Source organism: Mustela lutreola, chromosome 10 (assembly GCF_030435805.1).
Source record: "Mustela lutreola isolate mMusLut2 chromosome 10, mMusLut2.pri, whole genome shotgun sequence".
Classification (NCBI taxonomy): domain Eukaryota; kingdom Metazoa; phylum Chordata; class Mammalia; order Carnivora; family Mustelidae; genus Mustela; species Mustela lutreola.
In genome coordinates this window covers 18,062,971-18,078,837 of record NC_081299.1, presented here as the reverse complement: position 1 = coordinate 18,078,837, position 15,867 = coordinate 18,062,971, and the positions used below count along the sequence as shown (strand labels likewise).

At 59.7% G+C, this 15,867-nt stretch overlaps 1 protein-coding gene across 3 annotated transcripts in view; it reads left to right on the top strand.

Moving 5' to 3' along the window:
* RUNX3 (RUNX family transcription factor 3) overlaps nucleotides 1-15,638 on the top strand; it is a 59,964-nt gene extending 44,326 nt beyond the window's left edge. For 2 of the 3 annotated variants that reach the window (XM_059135864.1, XM_059135863.1), the window contains exons 5-6: nucleotides 7,534-7,692; nucleotides 12,512-15,638. In XM_059135864.1, coding sequence (XP_058991847.1) covers nucleotides 7,534-7,692; nucleotides 12,512-13,044 — 692 coding nt within the window. In that variant the 3' untranslated portion in view covers nucleotides 13,045-15,638. The remainder of the gene's footprint in view (nucleotides 1-7,533; nucleotides 7,693-12,511) is intronic. The other variant, XM_059135862.1, reaches the window with a different exon arrangement.
* The last annotated feature ends 229 nt before the right edge of the window (nucleotides 15,639-15,867 follow it).

Here is a 15,867-nt window from a genome sequence, read left to right as displayed (position 1 = left end):
AGGAGCTTGCAGCTGCCCAGCCGCGCAGGAAGTACCCAAACCCTCATGGATGATCACAGGATTTCCTTTCTGGGCTTTTCTCCCACTTGGTGACTCCCAACCCCATGTGAGGGCTGAGCCTTCTGTGGGGTGGGGTGGGGTGGGGGTAGGGGCTGGTCCTGGGAGCCAAGGAGTGGGAGTCTACCTATCCCTGAGGCCCAGCTGTGGGTTCTGTGGCTGGGTCGTTCCCCTCTGGTGCCCTGCAGAGCATGCCCGATCTGCAGCCAGGTGGCTGGCTGGGTTTGAAGGCTGGCTTGGTGGCTTCCTGCCTGTGTGGCCTTGGTTTCTGAGGTTCTCAGTGCTGGTGTCCCTCACAGTCACCAGGGGCTGGTTAAAAAAGCAGGTGGCTGAGCAGGATCCAGGATTCAGACAGGAGGCAGCTCAGGGCCTGGCACTTCTGGCAAGGACCGTGGTTTAAGAATCGCTCCCCCATCTTCCAGGCTTAGCAGGTGCTGGTCCCTGAAAGGGTAGGACCCAAGTTCTTAATCCTGCCTGAGGCAGAGGCGGGTGGTTTAGGCACCTTGCCTGTGGGCCCTTTCTTCCCAAAAATGTAAATGGAATGATTTCAACAAATATTTTCCTGGGCACCTTTCATGTGTCTAGCACTATTCTAGAAGCTGGGGATGCCACAGTGAGCCCAGTAGACAGGCTCCGTCCCTCTTGGGTCTTAGACACTGGAGGTAGGGAAAGATGGTGAACAGTACTCTAGTCACCGTGGCCCACAGGGCCCCACCTGCTCTGTGTCCATTACCCCTTCCTTTCTCCCTGCCATCCTCCTCCTCGCTGACCCCACTCTGGCCACCCCAGCCTCCTGGCTGGTCTTCCAACTGGGCAGCCACATCCCTGCCTCAGGGCCTTTGCACTGCTCTTCTGTCTCCCTGGAGCACTCCTCCCCAGACGCCCCTGGACGCATGGCTTGCTCTTTCCCACCCTGAATGAAGGTTTTACTTTAACTTCTCAGTGAGCCCTCCCCTGACATGTCGTTTCAAATCATACACACCCCTGCCCATACTTACCAGCCTCGATTTAACTTAGAGCCCTGATTACCTTCCAAGATGCTATAGAGTTCACTCATTCTGTTTCTTTCTTATCTCCCCTGACCAGTGTATATGCTCCACGGGGCAGAGTTTCTTTCCTCTGCTTTGCCAGGTACTGACCTAGACCCCAAAATACAGACGTGAGCACTTAGGAGGTACTCGGTAACTCTTTGTTGAATAAATGAAATAAATAAATGATTAACTGACTTAATTTCAGGTAGTGAGAGATCTTAGGAAGAAAAACAGAGCTGGGGGGAGCGGTGGAGAGCGCAGGGATGGGGCGTGGGCAGGGAGCGGAGGTGACGTTGGACCAGAGAGGTCTGAAGGAAGCAAGCCCAGAGCCAGTGGTTGCTGAGGGCCCCAGACAGCATGGGCAGGGGAAGTGACCCTAACTAAGCCTGTCTCTGGGCCTTTGAGGGTCCTGAAGTTGCCACAGTTTTGTTCTCAGCACCAGGTGTGGGGAGGCAGAGGGACACCCAAGTCGTGGAGAGGCAACAGTTTGTGGCCCCAGCTCCCAGGATCCCCTAGATCCCCAGGGGAGTGCACCCAGCAGGAGGGAAGGGGTTAACCTCAGACCTCCCGGCTTCCCCTAATCAACCCCAGGCCTGCTGGAAGCCCCAGTTGCAGCCCTGGGAGGGAGCCGCTTGCCGCCCTGCCCGCTGGCCCCCCGCCAGCCCATTTCCCTGCCCAGCCACCGACCAGCTTTCATCTGCTCACAGGGGGCCGATTCAAGGCAGACCACCCGGGGCCCAGCACCCGCCCGCGATTCCGCGCGCGGTTGTTAAGAGTCGGGTGTAAATCTCCTGACAGGCCACAGAGCGGGCCTTGGGCCCGGGTGCCCCACCCCACGGCTGAGCGGACAGTGGCTGCTGTGTCTGGGCTGTGACCGCACCAGAGCTGGGCCAGGCAGCCGAGGAGGCAGCCGAGTGTCTTCAGATGGGTGAAGGCCCCGTCACTGGGGCGCACATTGTTCCCGGCAGCCCGTCCTGTTCCCGAGCCCTGCCCAACTCTGGTTCTCCCTGTTGCCTGCCCCCTTTGCCTCCTGTCCCATTCCCACCCAGTGGAGGCAGAATGCTGAGCTGGCCTCCTGCTAGTGGAGCCTCACCGCCCGTCAACATAGCACTCCTCTCCTGGAAGTCTTGGGAAGCCAAGCTTCATGCAACATGCTGACAGTTACAGGTGTGACCTTGACCTCGTCGTGTCTCCACTTTCCATCCTTAAAATGGGGCAATGGTCGCAGCCTCTCAGAGGGTTGTGACCCTTGTAGAAGACAGGCACGGCCCACCTAGCACAGTGGCCCATGGTAGATGGTAGACGCCTGTGCAAGTGGTTGCCACTCTCATCACAGGGGCTGGCGGTGGGCCAGCGTGAAGGCAGGGCCATGGCCCCGATGGTTCCCCTAGAAGCACCGGGTTCCTGGGAGGCGCGGGGACCCCATGTTGGCCCAGCTGGTGGTGAAGAAGGATGTCCCAGAGCTGGTGGTTAGGGAGCCCGCAACCCAGAACCTAGCCCTTGTCATCTGCCTCCAACGCTGTGTGACCCTGGGTGAATCACCCAGTCTGGCTGGGCCCCAGTGTCAGCTCCCCTCTTTCTGACCCTCCTCATACATGTGCGAGGCTGGGCACCCCAGGAGGGGTGTGGAAGAACTGTGGAGCCCAGAATGCCTTCCTCTAGGGCCAACGCCAGACTGCCTGTTTAATTCCTGCAGCACGTCCACACCCTGGGGAGTTAGAATGAGATCTCCCATTTTACAGAGGAGACCGCTGAAGCTCCAAGGGCAAGTGATCTCCCCCCCTGATCACCAGTGGGTGAGAGCTGACTTGTACAGGCCTGGGCCACTGGGACCTGGATCCCCTTCCACAAATGGGGATCACAGCTCTAAGGGAGGCCATGTTGTAGGGGCTGCAGTGCTTTGAGGCCAGCTGCAGGAGGCCAGCACTAGGCTTGGTGTGGTGGGCCACGGTGGGGTCTTACTTAGGTGGTCCCCCATCCTCCCTGCAAAGTGCTTTACTTTTAAACCCTGGGGGTCTGTCCTGTTGTTCACTCACACATTGGGGGCTGGACGGTATGAAACCACAGTACAGGTGTGGCAGCTGCGGCCCAGAGGAGGAGGTCAGTCAGAGCAAAGTGTGGTTAGAGAGCAGGACTCTTGGCCCTGAGTCTCAGAGTAGGACGGGGCTTCTGCTGGAGTCCACTGAGACCCTCCCTTCTTCTCTTCAGACCCACCCTGCAGAGAGCCAGGCTGGGCCCTGGGCCAGGCTAGGCCTTAGAACCCACTGTCTGGTGCCCCTAATGATCAGAACCGAGGCCCCTTTCTAGCAGGATGGCCTCCAGGAAGAAGAGATGGTCTCAAGCCATCTGCGTGACTTCAGCACGTCCCTGACCCTCAGCCAGCCTCCGTTTCCTCACCTGCAGGACAGGGACAGCAGGGACCATGTAAGATGGAACCAGGCAGGGCCGTCGGTGACTTAGATACTGGAGCGGAGGAAGCATTCTGCGAGCTCTGGCTGCTGCTTTAATTTCCGGTCATGCTAGCTGCTGCTCAGAGCCTGCAGAGGTGCTGCAAGGGCTCGGGGCAGGGGCAGGGGGTCTGCCTGCAGGGGAGGGGCTCTCGGGGTGAGCCCGGAAGGGCAGGGAAGCATTCCAGCAGGGGCTGCGCCTGCGCTGTGGCTCTGACGTGTGAGAGGCAGGAGATGCTTGAGAAGTGCCAGGCATGGCGGCCCAAGAGGAGGGTGGAAAGAAGGCTGAGCCTTCTTCCCTCCTGGAGGCCCTTGCAGGGCTGGTGGCTGAGCTTCATAATTTCCAGCCAGAGACTTGCAAAGCTGGAGGGGCCTCCGTGAGCCAGCTGTGCGGGGGGAAACTGAGGCACATGGCGTGACAGGGCTGGGCCCCAGGTGACTGAGGGAGCGAGGCCAGAGCTCCCCCCCCCCTCGCAAGCTCCCGCGGTGGGCAGCGGAATGAATCAAAGAGGTCTGTTCTGTAGGGCCATCTTCCCTCGGGCATGGGAAGTTCCGCTCTGCTCCAAATGTGGCAGCCGGGCCCCGTGGCTCCGAGACTCTCCGGCACCCTGGCCACGTGGAGCCACGTCAGCTTCCTGCCGCCCCTCCCTGCCAGTGGCCTCAGAGTTCCACGGTGGCGAGGAAGCGAGTCCCAGAGTCCTGTGAGGATGGCCTCGCTCCGGGAAGCGTGTCCTTGGTGAAGGCTCCGGCCAGACGACCTGATTTCTGTCCCAGACCAACCGCTTCGCCTAGGTCACATCCGGAGGCCTCCGCAGCTCCCCCCCCCCCCCCCCCCCCCGGACAGTGGGAGCTAAGAGGAGACCGTCAGGAGAAAGAACACTCCCCGGACTCGGCCTCAGGGGCCTGCACATTGGGGTTGGCTCTGTCGGCCTGGCTGTGTTTCCCCAACTCCCCGTCGCTGATGTGGCCCTGCCTCCCGTGGCATGTGCTGGGGTAGAAGTGACCCGCATGGAGGGAGCACGCGCATAGACCTTGTTCGGCTGTAGAGGGGACACTACAGCTTCGGGTTGCAGCGGGGAGGGAGTGGGACTCGAGTGAGGCCACCAGGCCGCACAGGCGGCAGGCCTGTCCTCGAACCTGCGTGGGCCATGAGCCTTGCCCTCCCTCCTCCGGCCGCAGGAGTAACTGTAAACACTTGGTACACAGTGTGACTCAGAGACACGACTTTGTCCCACAGTGACGATAATGACAAGGCCTGAGGTTTTGCACCAGTTTTCGTGGAGCCCCATTGGCTCACAGCAAGCTTGTGGTTGACTAAGACACCCAGAATCTTTGCACCCGAGCTGCACTCAGGTCAGTCTGCAGTCCCCACGTCTATCCGGCCAACTTCCTGCCTGTTGAGATTGTCCCGAATTCATTTGTCCTCTAGCTTGTCCACATGGCCCTGCCATTTTCGGTGGCCGGCGCAGTCGTGTCGACAACACATCTTCCCAGGCCCCGTGACACTCCCCTAGTGACCACCCCCTGAGGGGTATCTGTTAAGCAGTCCTCAGTGGCTAAGCTTACCCAACCCACCAGAAAATGAAATCTCGAACTTTGAGGTTGCAAACTGGCAGCCGGTGAGCAGGACACATCCTACAAGTTGGTTTGGGGGTTTGGTTTTTTTTTTTTTTTTCTCAGTATTATAATTAATTGCCAGCATATAAACATTTCACATCAAAGCAGGTTTCTTCTGGTAAACTGGAAGTTCTGGCCACACTGGCCCCACCCCCATCAGGGCACCAGCCAACTGGACCAGGTGGCACTTGGCCCTTCCACAAGGCACACCCTCTCCAGTCCACCCCAACGCCCCACCGGTCCCATGTGCCTCACTTATGTGACTTGCTGGGTCCCCACAAGCATCAGAGCCTACAGCCCCAGCTCCAGCTAAAGTCACCCCCAGCCTCCATTTGGCCCCTTTGCAATGGTCCTGGGAGCAGCCCAGGGAGCCTGGCTAGAAGCCAAGCTGTCTCATCCCAGTTGACAGTGTCCCTTGGGCTCCAGGTCTGGGGCATCCTCCGAGGAGAAAGTGGGTTCCCTGCTTCCTGATGACTTGCTGAGCCCTCCCAGGACTACATGCTCATCTCTGAGAGCCCTCGGATGCCCGTCTGAGGCAGGGATGGGCAGGGAGCATGGGCATCTCTGGTGCCAGAATCCATCACATCTCCATTTTGAAAATCAGGAATCAAACCCATTCTGAGGCCTTCAGCTCAGTTTCCTCATTCCCAAGGGCGGTCACTAGTCATTTCATGCTTTTCCAGGCCTCAGGACAGGACAGTGAGGGCTTCTGTTTTCCTTCCCATCAACTTCTCTCCTCTTCCCTCCTTGTTAGTCTAGAAAACTTGGTATGTCACCGCAGACGCGAGGACTCAGGCAAGCCTTCCCTCTCCCTTAGCCCCTCCCCATGTTTCTTCTCCGAGGGACCCCAGATACAGGACATCCTTCTCTCTTCCTCGCTGTGTGACTGAGGGCAAGCCTCTTCACCTCTCTGAGCTGCAGTTCTCTTTGTGAAAGGAGAACCTGGCCGCCCTGCCTGCCTGGCCTCCTGCCTCCGGGTCAGGGTTGGGATCCCGGTCTGAGGCTAACGGCTGGTGTTTGGATGATCAGCCCATTCTAGTGTCTGCACTGGAGACACAAAGAGGTGTGAAGAGGGCCCGGACGCGTACAGTTCCTGGGAGGGCCGCAGGTGAATAACAGAGGAAATGGGCAAACCACGTAATCACCCATCCTAGGGCATGACGGGCTGAGCGAGCTGCAGCCTCCAGGGCCAGGACCGACAGGACAAGGGACATCTGCTGGCGAGTGTTGAGTGTTGAGTGTTCGGTCCTCCTCCTCGCTGAGCCTTCCCTCTGCGCCGGGGAGGGCTTCCGAGGTAGAGCAGGAGCTCTGTTGTGAGCAAACCAGGCTGAGACCGTTCAAGAGGGTCTGTGAGAAACTTGCTCTGTGTTTTCCATGCTGGAAAACATATCTTTCCAAGGCTAGAAAGAAAGACCACCAAACCGATCATATGGGGGGCCTCCCCAGAAGTTAGGGGGTGTCAAAGGAGCCATAGCCTGACCTGTAATTCTTTAATGCTTTCATTTTTGTAGAAGTTCGTGTGTCACTTGTGAAATGTAAAATGAATAATTGAAAAAGTGCGCGGGGCGGGGGGCATCCCCACAAGCTTGACGTCATTCAGGAAGCCGTGAGGGGAGCCTCAGCTAGCTGTACAGAGGCAGGGGCATGAGCACCCGACCTGGCCCACACCCCCGGGGCCTGGGAGATGAAGCTGGACCCCTTCCTGAGTGGGCCCTGGGAGGGAAGTCCTGGGAAATGCTCACAGTTTCTCCAGGTGTGATGCCCCCAGCCAGGGGCACTGGTCCCCTGCCCACAGCTTCCAGTCAGAGGCGGGAGCTCAGCCCTGCCCGGAAGTGCCCCATGTCTCTTCTCACCCCCCTGGATTTTTCCCTTCTGTCTGAGGCGGGGACAAGAGAGGCGCGCCCTGGGGGTCCCAGGGTGGCTCAGGGCTGGTGCACCTGGTGGTCCCACTGCAGGGCCACGTCCCGTTATTCTTCTAGATATGGGCAGTGGCGGGGGGGGGGGGGTCTGGGACACTGGGAGGCAGAGGGTGACAGCCCGAGTCCCACAGGAGCCCCCTTGAGCTACTTACACAGGCCTGCTGCCTCAGTTTCCCCTTCTGCACAGTGGGCTCTAGAGGTTCAGATAGAAGAACATATACTCCTATTCAGGCAGGCAGGGGTGAGACAGACCATCACAGCAGCCCCAAGGCAGCATGTCATGGCCATTCTCCATCCAGAAAGCCCGTGGGGAACCTCAGCAGAGGGGTTGATAGTCACCTGAGGATTGTCCTACGGATGTCTCAGGTTGGACCTCAGGGAGCACCTCCCAGCAGAGTGAGGCAGTGGTGTCTCCCTGAGACTCTCGGGAACTAGTACTGATGGGCTCCCCATGCTCTGCAGGGCACCGGCAGAAGCTGGAGGACCAGACCAAGCCATTCCCTGACCGCTTCGGGGACCTGGAACGGCTGCGCATGCGAGTGACGCCGAGCACGCCCAGTCCCCGTGGCTCGATCAGCACCACCAGCCACTATAGCAGCCAGGCCCAGACCCCCATCCAAGGTACGGCACTGGGGGAGCCGGGGGGCAGGGGGCGGGATGGTGGAGGGGGCCCTGCGCATGGCCCTGCTTCCACAGAACAAAGGCTCCTCTGGAGGTCATTCACTGCACTGCCTTGTTTTATGAAGGAGGACAGTCCTGCTCATGGCCTCCTCCAGATGATTTCCAGGGATACTCTGCCCAGACCTGGGATAGGCCCTTCATTCGGTCACCCAGCAACCACATATGGACACCCTGTACATGCGATGCGCAGCGCCGGTCCCCAGGGACCCGCACGGATAGACACAGGTCCTGTCTCCGGGGGCTCACGGTCTCCTGAGTGACGTAGGCATTAATCCCCGAGTGTACCCGTTAAAATTGGGGTATGACTTGTCTAAGGAGCCTGTGACAGACCTGTCCCTGCTGAAGAGCCCACATGTCCCCCGTCTGAGGGAGGGGCAGTGGTGGGTGTCTCTGCCCGGGGCTGGGGCAACATTCCGATACCATGACTGCACTCAGGTAAACTTTGTAAATGGCATAGTGATGTTGCAGCGCTGGGGACACCCAGCAACGCCTAGGAAAAGTCCGCCCTTGGCCCAGAGACTGCTTCCAAACAGGAAAGACAAGGGAGGCTTCTCAGCTGGGTCCCCAGACAGCGTCTGTGTCCCCATTGCCTGGATGGTTGTGGCAGACACACTGAGGCCTTGCAGAGTAGACGGGTGCCTGGCACGGGGCAGGTCCATACACGGCCGGGTGAGGAGGATTGACTGTTCTCTGGGCCCTTGGATTGGGTGGGGGCAGAGAGCCCTGGTCCTCGGTGCTGGACAGAGCCACATCCCGTAAGTGGCCATTCTTTCCCGGTCGTGCGGGGCCTGCTTACAACCCATCTGACAGATGAGTGAACTGAGGCCTAAGAGATGAAGAGCCACTTGTGGGGGCCAGAGCCCACTGATGACCATGTCCAAAGTCCCCATAGCACCTCCTCCCAGGAACTTTCTGCACTTTCTGCACTCCCAGGAACTTTCCCAGGTGCAGACGAGGGAGCCCCCGCAGGAAGAGCCCGAGGTAGGGGTGCGAGCTGACTCCAGGCCAAGCTTGGGGCTTAACTGGGGCTCTCCACTAAGGGAGGCCTTGCCCCCGGCCCTTGTGTGCCAGGCATGATACAGTGGCCGGGCCTTGGTACAACCCCTTCTTTTCTGGGACAGGAAACTTCTATTCTTGGTCCTGCTGAGCCCCTCAGGTGAGGAGAGACCCATGGGCTAGTGAGTTTGAGACAGTTAGTGGTTCTAGAGCCCAATGAGAGGGGCTTGCCGCATGGGGGTCTGACCTCAAGAGACCGGGAGAGGTTATCTCCTCTCCAGGTTCCTGCCCGCCCCCTGCCCGAAAGCCATCCTTGCTTCCATGTCCCATAGGCCAGCCCTTTTCCAGGTACAGTAGCCTAATACTCCAGGCCTTTCCCTGCCACGTGCAGAGCTGGGACCCAGTGCGTATCGGAGCCCAGCCAGGGAGCCCCAGAATCTAGAAGGTGAGGGTGAACAGTGGCTTCCTGGGCAGCAGCTCCCATGGAAGGAAAACCTACCTCTCCCTGGCCACAGTTGCATGGACATGGCTTTGAAATTGGTGCCTACAAGAGCCTGAGGCAAGCCTCCCCACCCCATGTCCAGAAGGGCCAGGCCAGAACACCTGCCCCTCCCTGGGGCTGTGGGGAGAGGAGGCTGAGCCTGTATGGGGCGTGGCTGAGCCAGTCCTTCCCCTTCTGTGGCATCCTGTGGCCCCTCCCTACACACACACCCACCCCCACGGCAGCCTGTGTGGCCCTCTGCCCCTGCCAGCTCTCCCCCTCCCCGGGCCTGTGCTCTCTGGAGTGAACTTGCCATCAGGTAGACCTGGCTAGAGACCCAGCTATGTCAGGCACCAGCTGTGATCTCAGGCAGGTAACCTCACCTCGCTGAACCTCAGTGTTCCCATCTGTAATGTGGGGAGACGAGGGGTGTTGGCAAGGCTGGGTTTGGGGCCCCCTCATTGGTGTTGCCCCTGTGGTGGGATGAGCCCTCGCCCTCAGACTCTATCCTGGGGATCCCCCTCAAGTGACACCCCACTGTCACTTGTCTCAATGCCCCTTAATAGCTTTGACCCCCTGGCTTTGGTCACTAGTAAGCAGTGCTGAGGCCCCGACCCCTCCAGACGCCAGCCCCCAGCCCCCTCAGCTGTGGCTGCCCACGGTAGGGGCTTCTCATGGCTCAAAGGCCTCATTCAGCCACCATGCAGCAGCTGGGGCAATTTGGAGAAGAAAATAAACATTTCCTTCCAGTGTTGGGACTGGCTGCTCCTCAGCCGACCAGCTCGGGTTTCCCGGGGCTACTGGGCTGGGGGAATGGGGGCCGCACCCACAGGGGTGCTGAGGGCAGATACTCCCCCCTCCCCACCCCAGCTTGGCAGCAAGGCAGGAGAGGACATTGGCAGTCTGGGTGAGCCCAGCTCAGAGCCCACAGCCCATGGGAACTCCAGGGGCCACACACACCAGGCCCGGGTCCACCTTGCACAACCCTGAGCTTCCTGAGCCCTGTGTTTCCTGGGCTGCAGGCCTACTGCTGCGTTCTGGGGTCCCTGCTTGGGTTTCCTTTGTTTGGAGAATGGCACTCCCATGGCGTGAGCGGCACTCACTTCCTGCGTTCTGAGTGGGTGTATCAGCCTCGTGCTTGGCTCTGCTCGGGGAGCCAGCCCCTGTCCCCAAGGCCTTCTGCTCTGTCATACTGAGATGACAGTGGGGAGTTAAGCACCTCTCTGATCTCTTGCACTCCAGGGCAGCACGGACTGGCCAGGGGCCCTGTTAGAGAGAATACTAGATGTTCCAGAAGGCCCCGCTCATCTGGCCCCTTGACCCTACACCCACCGACCTGTAGCCTGGGAGCATTGCTCTGTTCTGATTCACGGTCGGGACCAGACCCAGAGCCCACTGCTAAGGCAACACCCCCAGTGGAGTCAGGAAGAGCCCAAAGCCCTGAGAAGTTACAGGTGTCACCTGAGGCCCCACAGCACCTTGGGCAGAGTTGGGGGAACTAGAGGCCTGAGGGTCCCTGCAGCTCACTGCCCCCAGCCAAGCCATGGTCAGAGCAGGCGGCACACACCGGGAGCCGCCCACGTGACAGGGACGGTCTCCCTCTGTGTCCTGCTCGGTGGGGGCGGCACGAGGGATGGGGACCAGACGAACTTGCCCTTAGGACCTCTGCTGGGGGTTCCTCCACCTCTCTGCTGCTGCCCAGAGTCACCCCTCGACCAGGCCACAAGGCAGGAGGGTCAGGGACACGTCCTCACAGGGCCCTGCATGGGGCAGTTCTCTTGGGTGCCCAGAGCAAGAGGTGTCCCAGCCAGTGCACAGGGCAACCTCAGTGGCCTCTGTTGTGTGCGGGTCTAAGTACTTTCCGTGTAGTAACTCACTTAATCCCTAGCACTGTCACTGCCTGTTTTTTTCATGTGGGAAGACTGAGGCACAGAGCAGCTAAGTGACTTGCCCAGTAAGTATCAGACCCAAGACAAGTGCTGGGCTGGGCTGCCTCAGAGACGGGACAGCTACGTATCAGGCACATGTCAGGGCTCAAAACAGGAGCCCTAGGATTTTGTGCCAGGTCCAGTGTGCCATGTAACCCTGAGGCAAGTGCCTCACCCTCTCTGGGCCTGAGTTTTCCTGCCGAAGGGGTTAGACTCAATCCTAAAGCCCCTTTGAATGCTGAGGTTTTGTGGGGGGTCTGCAACTGCAAGAGTAGGGGACAGAGGCAGAGAGACCCTTGTCTGGGAGTCCAGAGAAGAGCCATACCTGCAGACACTAGGGCAGGACTGGGGCTGAACCCTGGGTCCCTCCGTGTGAAGGCCGGCTCCGGGCCACCAGGCCCCTCCGGCTGCCATCTCACTGTTGCTGAGGCAAACGAAGGTGGCATCTCTTCTCTGTCGGGCCACCAGTCAGCCCCAGTCTACAGGACAGCCCTGGAGGCCCAGGCCCGGGGCGAGGGAAGCTGCCTGAGCCCCGCCCGGGCAGGGGAGGTGCCTGCACCCAGCAGCAGGGAGTGGAAAGCAGAGGCCCCACGATGAGCTCCAGTCCTTCCTGGGCATCATTAGGAAAAACCATTCCTGGGCCTCAGTTGCCTTATTTGTAAAAGCAAGCTGCAGCTCCCAAGCTCAGAGCACCATTGGAGACTCTTCATACCCGCGGTCTTACGAGCTATTAATGGGGAGGGAGGAAGGCAGAAGAGGCTCTTCACACCCCCAGGGGCCCCGGGGGGTGGGGGGCCCACCTTCATGCTCTAGAATGCCTCTGAGCTGCTGGGCTATAAAGAGGACTCCACAAGGAGAAAGAAAATTCCTCCCCCTTCTCCGCCTGTCTGGGGAGGTCCCCATGGCCACCTACAGCCCAGGCAGCCGCTCCCACCTGCCTCCCAGGTGGGGCCGGATTCCGAGTCAGGCAGGTTCCAGCGCACCAGCAGCCCAGGGCGGGAAGAGCCCAGGCAAATCTAGAAGCAGGGAGTCCCGCAAATGGCCTGTGAAACAGAGCCCCGAGGTCAGTCTTTTTTCCCCCCACTTAAGATTTCCTTATTTATGTGAGAGAGAGAAAGAGCACATGTGCTCAGCGCAGAGGGGCAGCGGGAGGGTCTGAAGCTGATTCCCCCCTGAACTCGGAGCCCCGTGCAGGGCTCAGTCTCACAGCCCTGAGATCACAACCTGCGCCGAAACGGAGTCAGGCACCCCACCAGCAGGACCGCCCAGGCGCCCCTCCGCGGGTCGTTCCGTCAAGAGGCCCTCCTGGGGTGCTGCCAGGCCATGACGGACTGTCCCCCTTGCTGTCCCCCAGGCACCTCGGACTTGAACCCGTTCTCCGACCCCCGCCAGTTTGACCGCTCCTTCCCAGCGCTGCAGACGTTCACGGAGAGCCGTTTCCCCGACCCCAGGATGCATTACCCCGGGGCCATGCCGGCCGCCTTCCCCTACAGCGCCACGCCCTCGGGCAGCCTCAGCGTGGCCAGCATGCCCACCACCGGCCGCTTCCACCACACCTACCTCCCGCCGCCCTACCCGGGGGCCCCGCAGAACCAGAGCGGGCCTTTCCAGGCCAACCCGTCTCCCTACCACCTGTACTACGGCGCGTCCTCCGGCTCCTACCAGTTCTCCATGGTGGCCGGCAGCAGCAGCAGCGGGGGCGAGCGCTCCCCGACCCGCATGCTGGCCTCCTGCACCAGCAGCGCCTCTGTCGCCGCGGGCAACCTCATGAACCCCAGCCTGGGCGGCCAGAGCGACAGCGTGGAGGCGGACGGCAGCCACAGCAACTCCCCTACCGCCCTGAGCACGCCGGGCCGCATGGACGAGGCCGTGTGGCGGCCCTACTGACCCCCCCGGGGTCCAAGCAGATGGCTCCCGGCGGAGGCAGGGATCCCACGAAACTTCCGGACAAGTGGCTGGCCCGGCTCGAAGCTCCAGGCAGGAGTGGGACTTACCGCTCCAGGCCAGTCATGGGCGCAGGGGCCACAAGGCCTGGGGCCTAGAGCTGGTGGGCGGCTCTGAGAGCATCCAGTCCAGCCACGTCATTGTACAGATAGGTAGGGACCTCCCTCAGGACGCTGCCCCTAGCCCAGACCCTCATCATCTCATCCCACGTTCCTGTGGGAAGGTTATCCTCCTGCCGCGCCCCCGGAATGACCTGGCTCTCCCCAGCCATGCCCGGTGCTATCACAGGGCCCAGGTCCCCTGGGGCAGAGACCATCTCTGTTCCAGCGAGAGGTGGCTTTTGCCCACACGGCTTGGCCTCTGACCCACGGGGCCCTGGAAAGACCTCCCCACCCGCTGCCCTTCCTCAAAGACCCTGTACCCGTGGGCCCAGCCCTTCCTTAGCATTTATGCAAATTGAATCAGAACTGGAAGGTCTCTCCACCCCTGAAAGGGTTTCCCTTCATTGTATGGATGGGGACAGGGTCCATCCAAGGGCCCCTGGAAGTCACTGGCAGAGATGGGATGAGAACACCCTCAAGCCAGTCCCCCCCCTCCCCCGCCCCCACCCCCGCCAGCTCTGCTTCCCTAGAGTTCCTAACAGCCCAAAGCTCCCATCCTGTCTCCGCTATCTGCGGGTTCCAGGCCCCCCAGGAGACTAGCCAATGGCAGCAGGTCCCTAAAACCAGGAAGAACACCTGCAGACAGGTCCTCTGTGCACTTTACCAGCCCAAGGCGTTTGCCCTCTGTTCTCTTGGTGGAGGGCCAAAGATCCCCCTACCCTTGCCCCCAGGCTGGTCTCAGAATTGCCATTTGTGGAAAGAGCACGGGGCCCAGAGAGGTCCTAGCAGAAGGCACTGGTGAGAGGTCACAGGGTCAGATTTCAGCTTCCCTGCCTCACCTTGGTCCAGGCAAGCTGTGCGCACTCCCCAACCCCAGGCTTGCGGGCCGGCCCCGTCAGATCTTCTAGCCTCTAACAGGGTTCCATCTTGAACCGGTCTGGGCTCCAAAAGCAGGCTTGGACAAAAACCAGTTTTTAAAGCTGATTTTAGAATAAGAAACATCAAATATTTTCAAACCCCCGGTCTCTTAGAGGTAAAGCCTTGCAGTAGCGAACAGCATCCTCTCTGCCTTCTGGGAGTGGCATTGTCAGGCCCTCCGGCATCCCACCAACTCCCACCCAAGGGCCCATGTTGGTGGGGACCCAAGGGAACCCCAGGTGACACTAGAACTCACATCTGCGGCTCTCAGATACCCACCCAACAGGAAGTAGAGAGGTGGGGTGGCGGCAGAAGGGCCGGCCAGCACCTCAGCTCGGCACAGCCCCTGGCCTCAGGAAGGAAAGTATTGCCCCTTTAGTTTGCAGACAGGAAAGCAGGACTTGCCCGGGGCTTCAGGCTACACAGATACTGGAGTCGGAGTTTAGTTCCAAAAAGGCACAAGTGGGAAAGGACGAGAAACCCTGTCAGGGCTAGACAGCACGTAGCGTGTGGTTTTCAGTCATTGTTGCAGCCACATCCTCTGTGGCTATGACAACCTTTCCTCCTCCATTGTCGTCTCTGTGAGAGCTCTCTGCCAGCCACGCCACACACCCCTGCCCCCAACCTGAAACAGAGGGCAGCTGATGTGCCCGGCTATGCACTCTGGCGAGTTAGGAAGTCCTTCTGGTGATCTTACACCCGACCCGCTGCAGTTTCTCTGGGCCTGTCCTCACTGGAAAAAAACAGTCTCCATCTCAAGATAGCTGCTGGGGTGTCCTGCTGACTCTCTGCACGCAGCGGGGGCGGGGGGGGGGTCCCCACCCCTTCTCAGGAAGCAGCTGCAAATCCATTGCCCTGGTCCCCTCACCCACTCCCCCCTCCTCGCTTCTTCTCTGTGGTTGCAGACTGGCCCCAGGCCTGCGTAGGAGGCACCCTGGGGTTCCCAGTGCCCAGCACTTTGTAGCCCCACTCCGGATTACTAGCCCTTCCTGAGAGCCAAGCCCTGGTAGGGGCAGAGACAGGAAATAAATGCATCCCTCCTCCCACATGCCCGCGCCCCCTCCCACAAATAAAAATGATGACAGTCATGCTGAATCTGGTTTTAAGGCCCATAGTGGGTGCAGACAGCTCCGGCTGCTAGAAATGGGTCCTTATTTACAAGGCTGCTTTAAAGTTGTCCCTGGCGAACACACTGATTTAGAAAGCACAAGGAAATGGAGAAGTTTTGATAACCATATTACTGTAAGCTTGGTGGTGGCGGGTACAGACCCTTGGTGACATACTGTCATGTCGAGGTGTTAACACCTGCCACATGCACATCTTCGGTAAAACCGTCTCAGAGCTGGGAAGGGGGTGGGGGGAGGGTGGAACCTGCTTTGCACTATAATTTGCTTAATGTGTTTGTTTTCAATGCACAACTTGCTGTATGGTACACTGTTCATTCTCTGTCTATTTAACTGTAAAATGGAATTTTGACTGATTTGTTACAATAATATAACTCTGAGATGTGTTGAAGGATCCCAGTGCCAGACTTTAGAGCTGGGGGGGGGCGGGGGGGAAGGGCAGGGAGACCTCCCACTGTGGCCAAGGACGAACAGGGCAGCATCTGGGAACAAGAATCCGACTAAACCCACTGCTTAGGAGACCTCCAGCACCCTGGCCTCCCTGCATCCAGCTTCATCAGTAATGCCCACGGAGACCGCTCTGGGCAAGCGAGGCCCCCTCCTGGTGTGGCCGAAACCCAGGA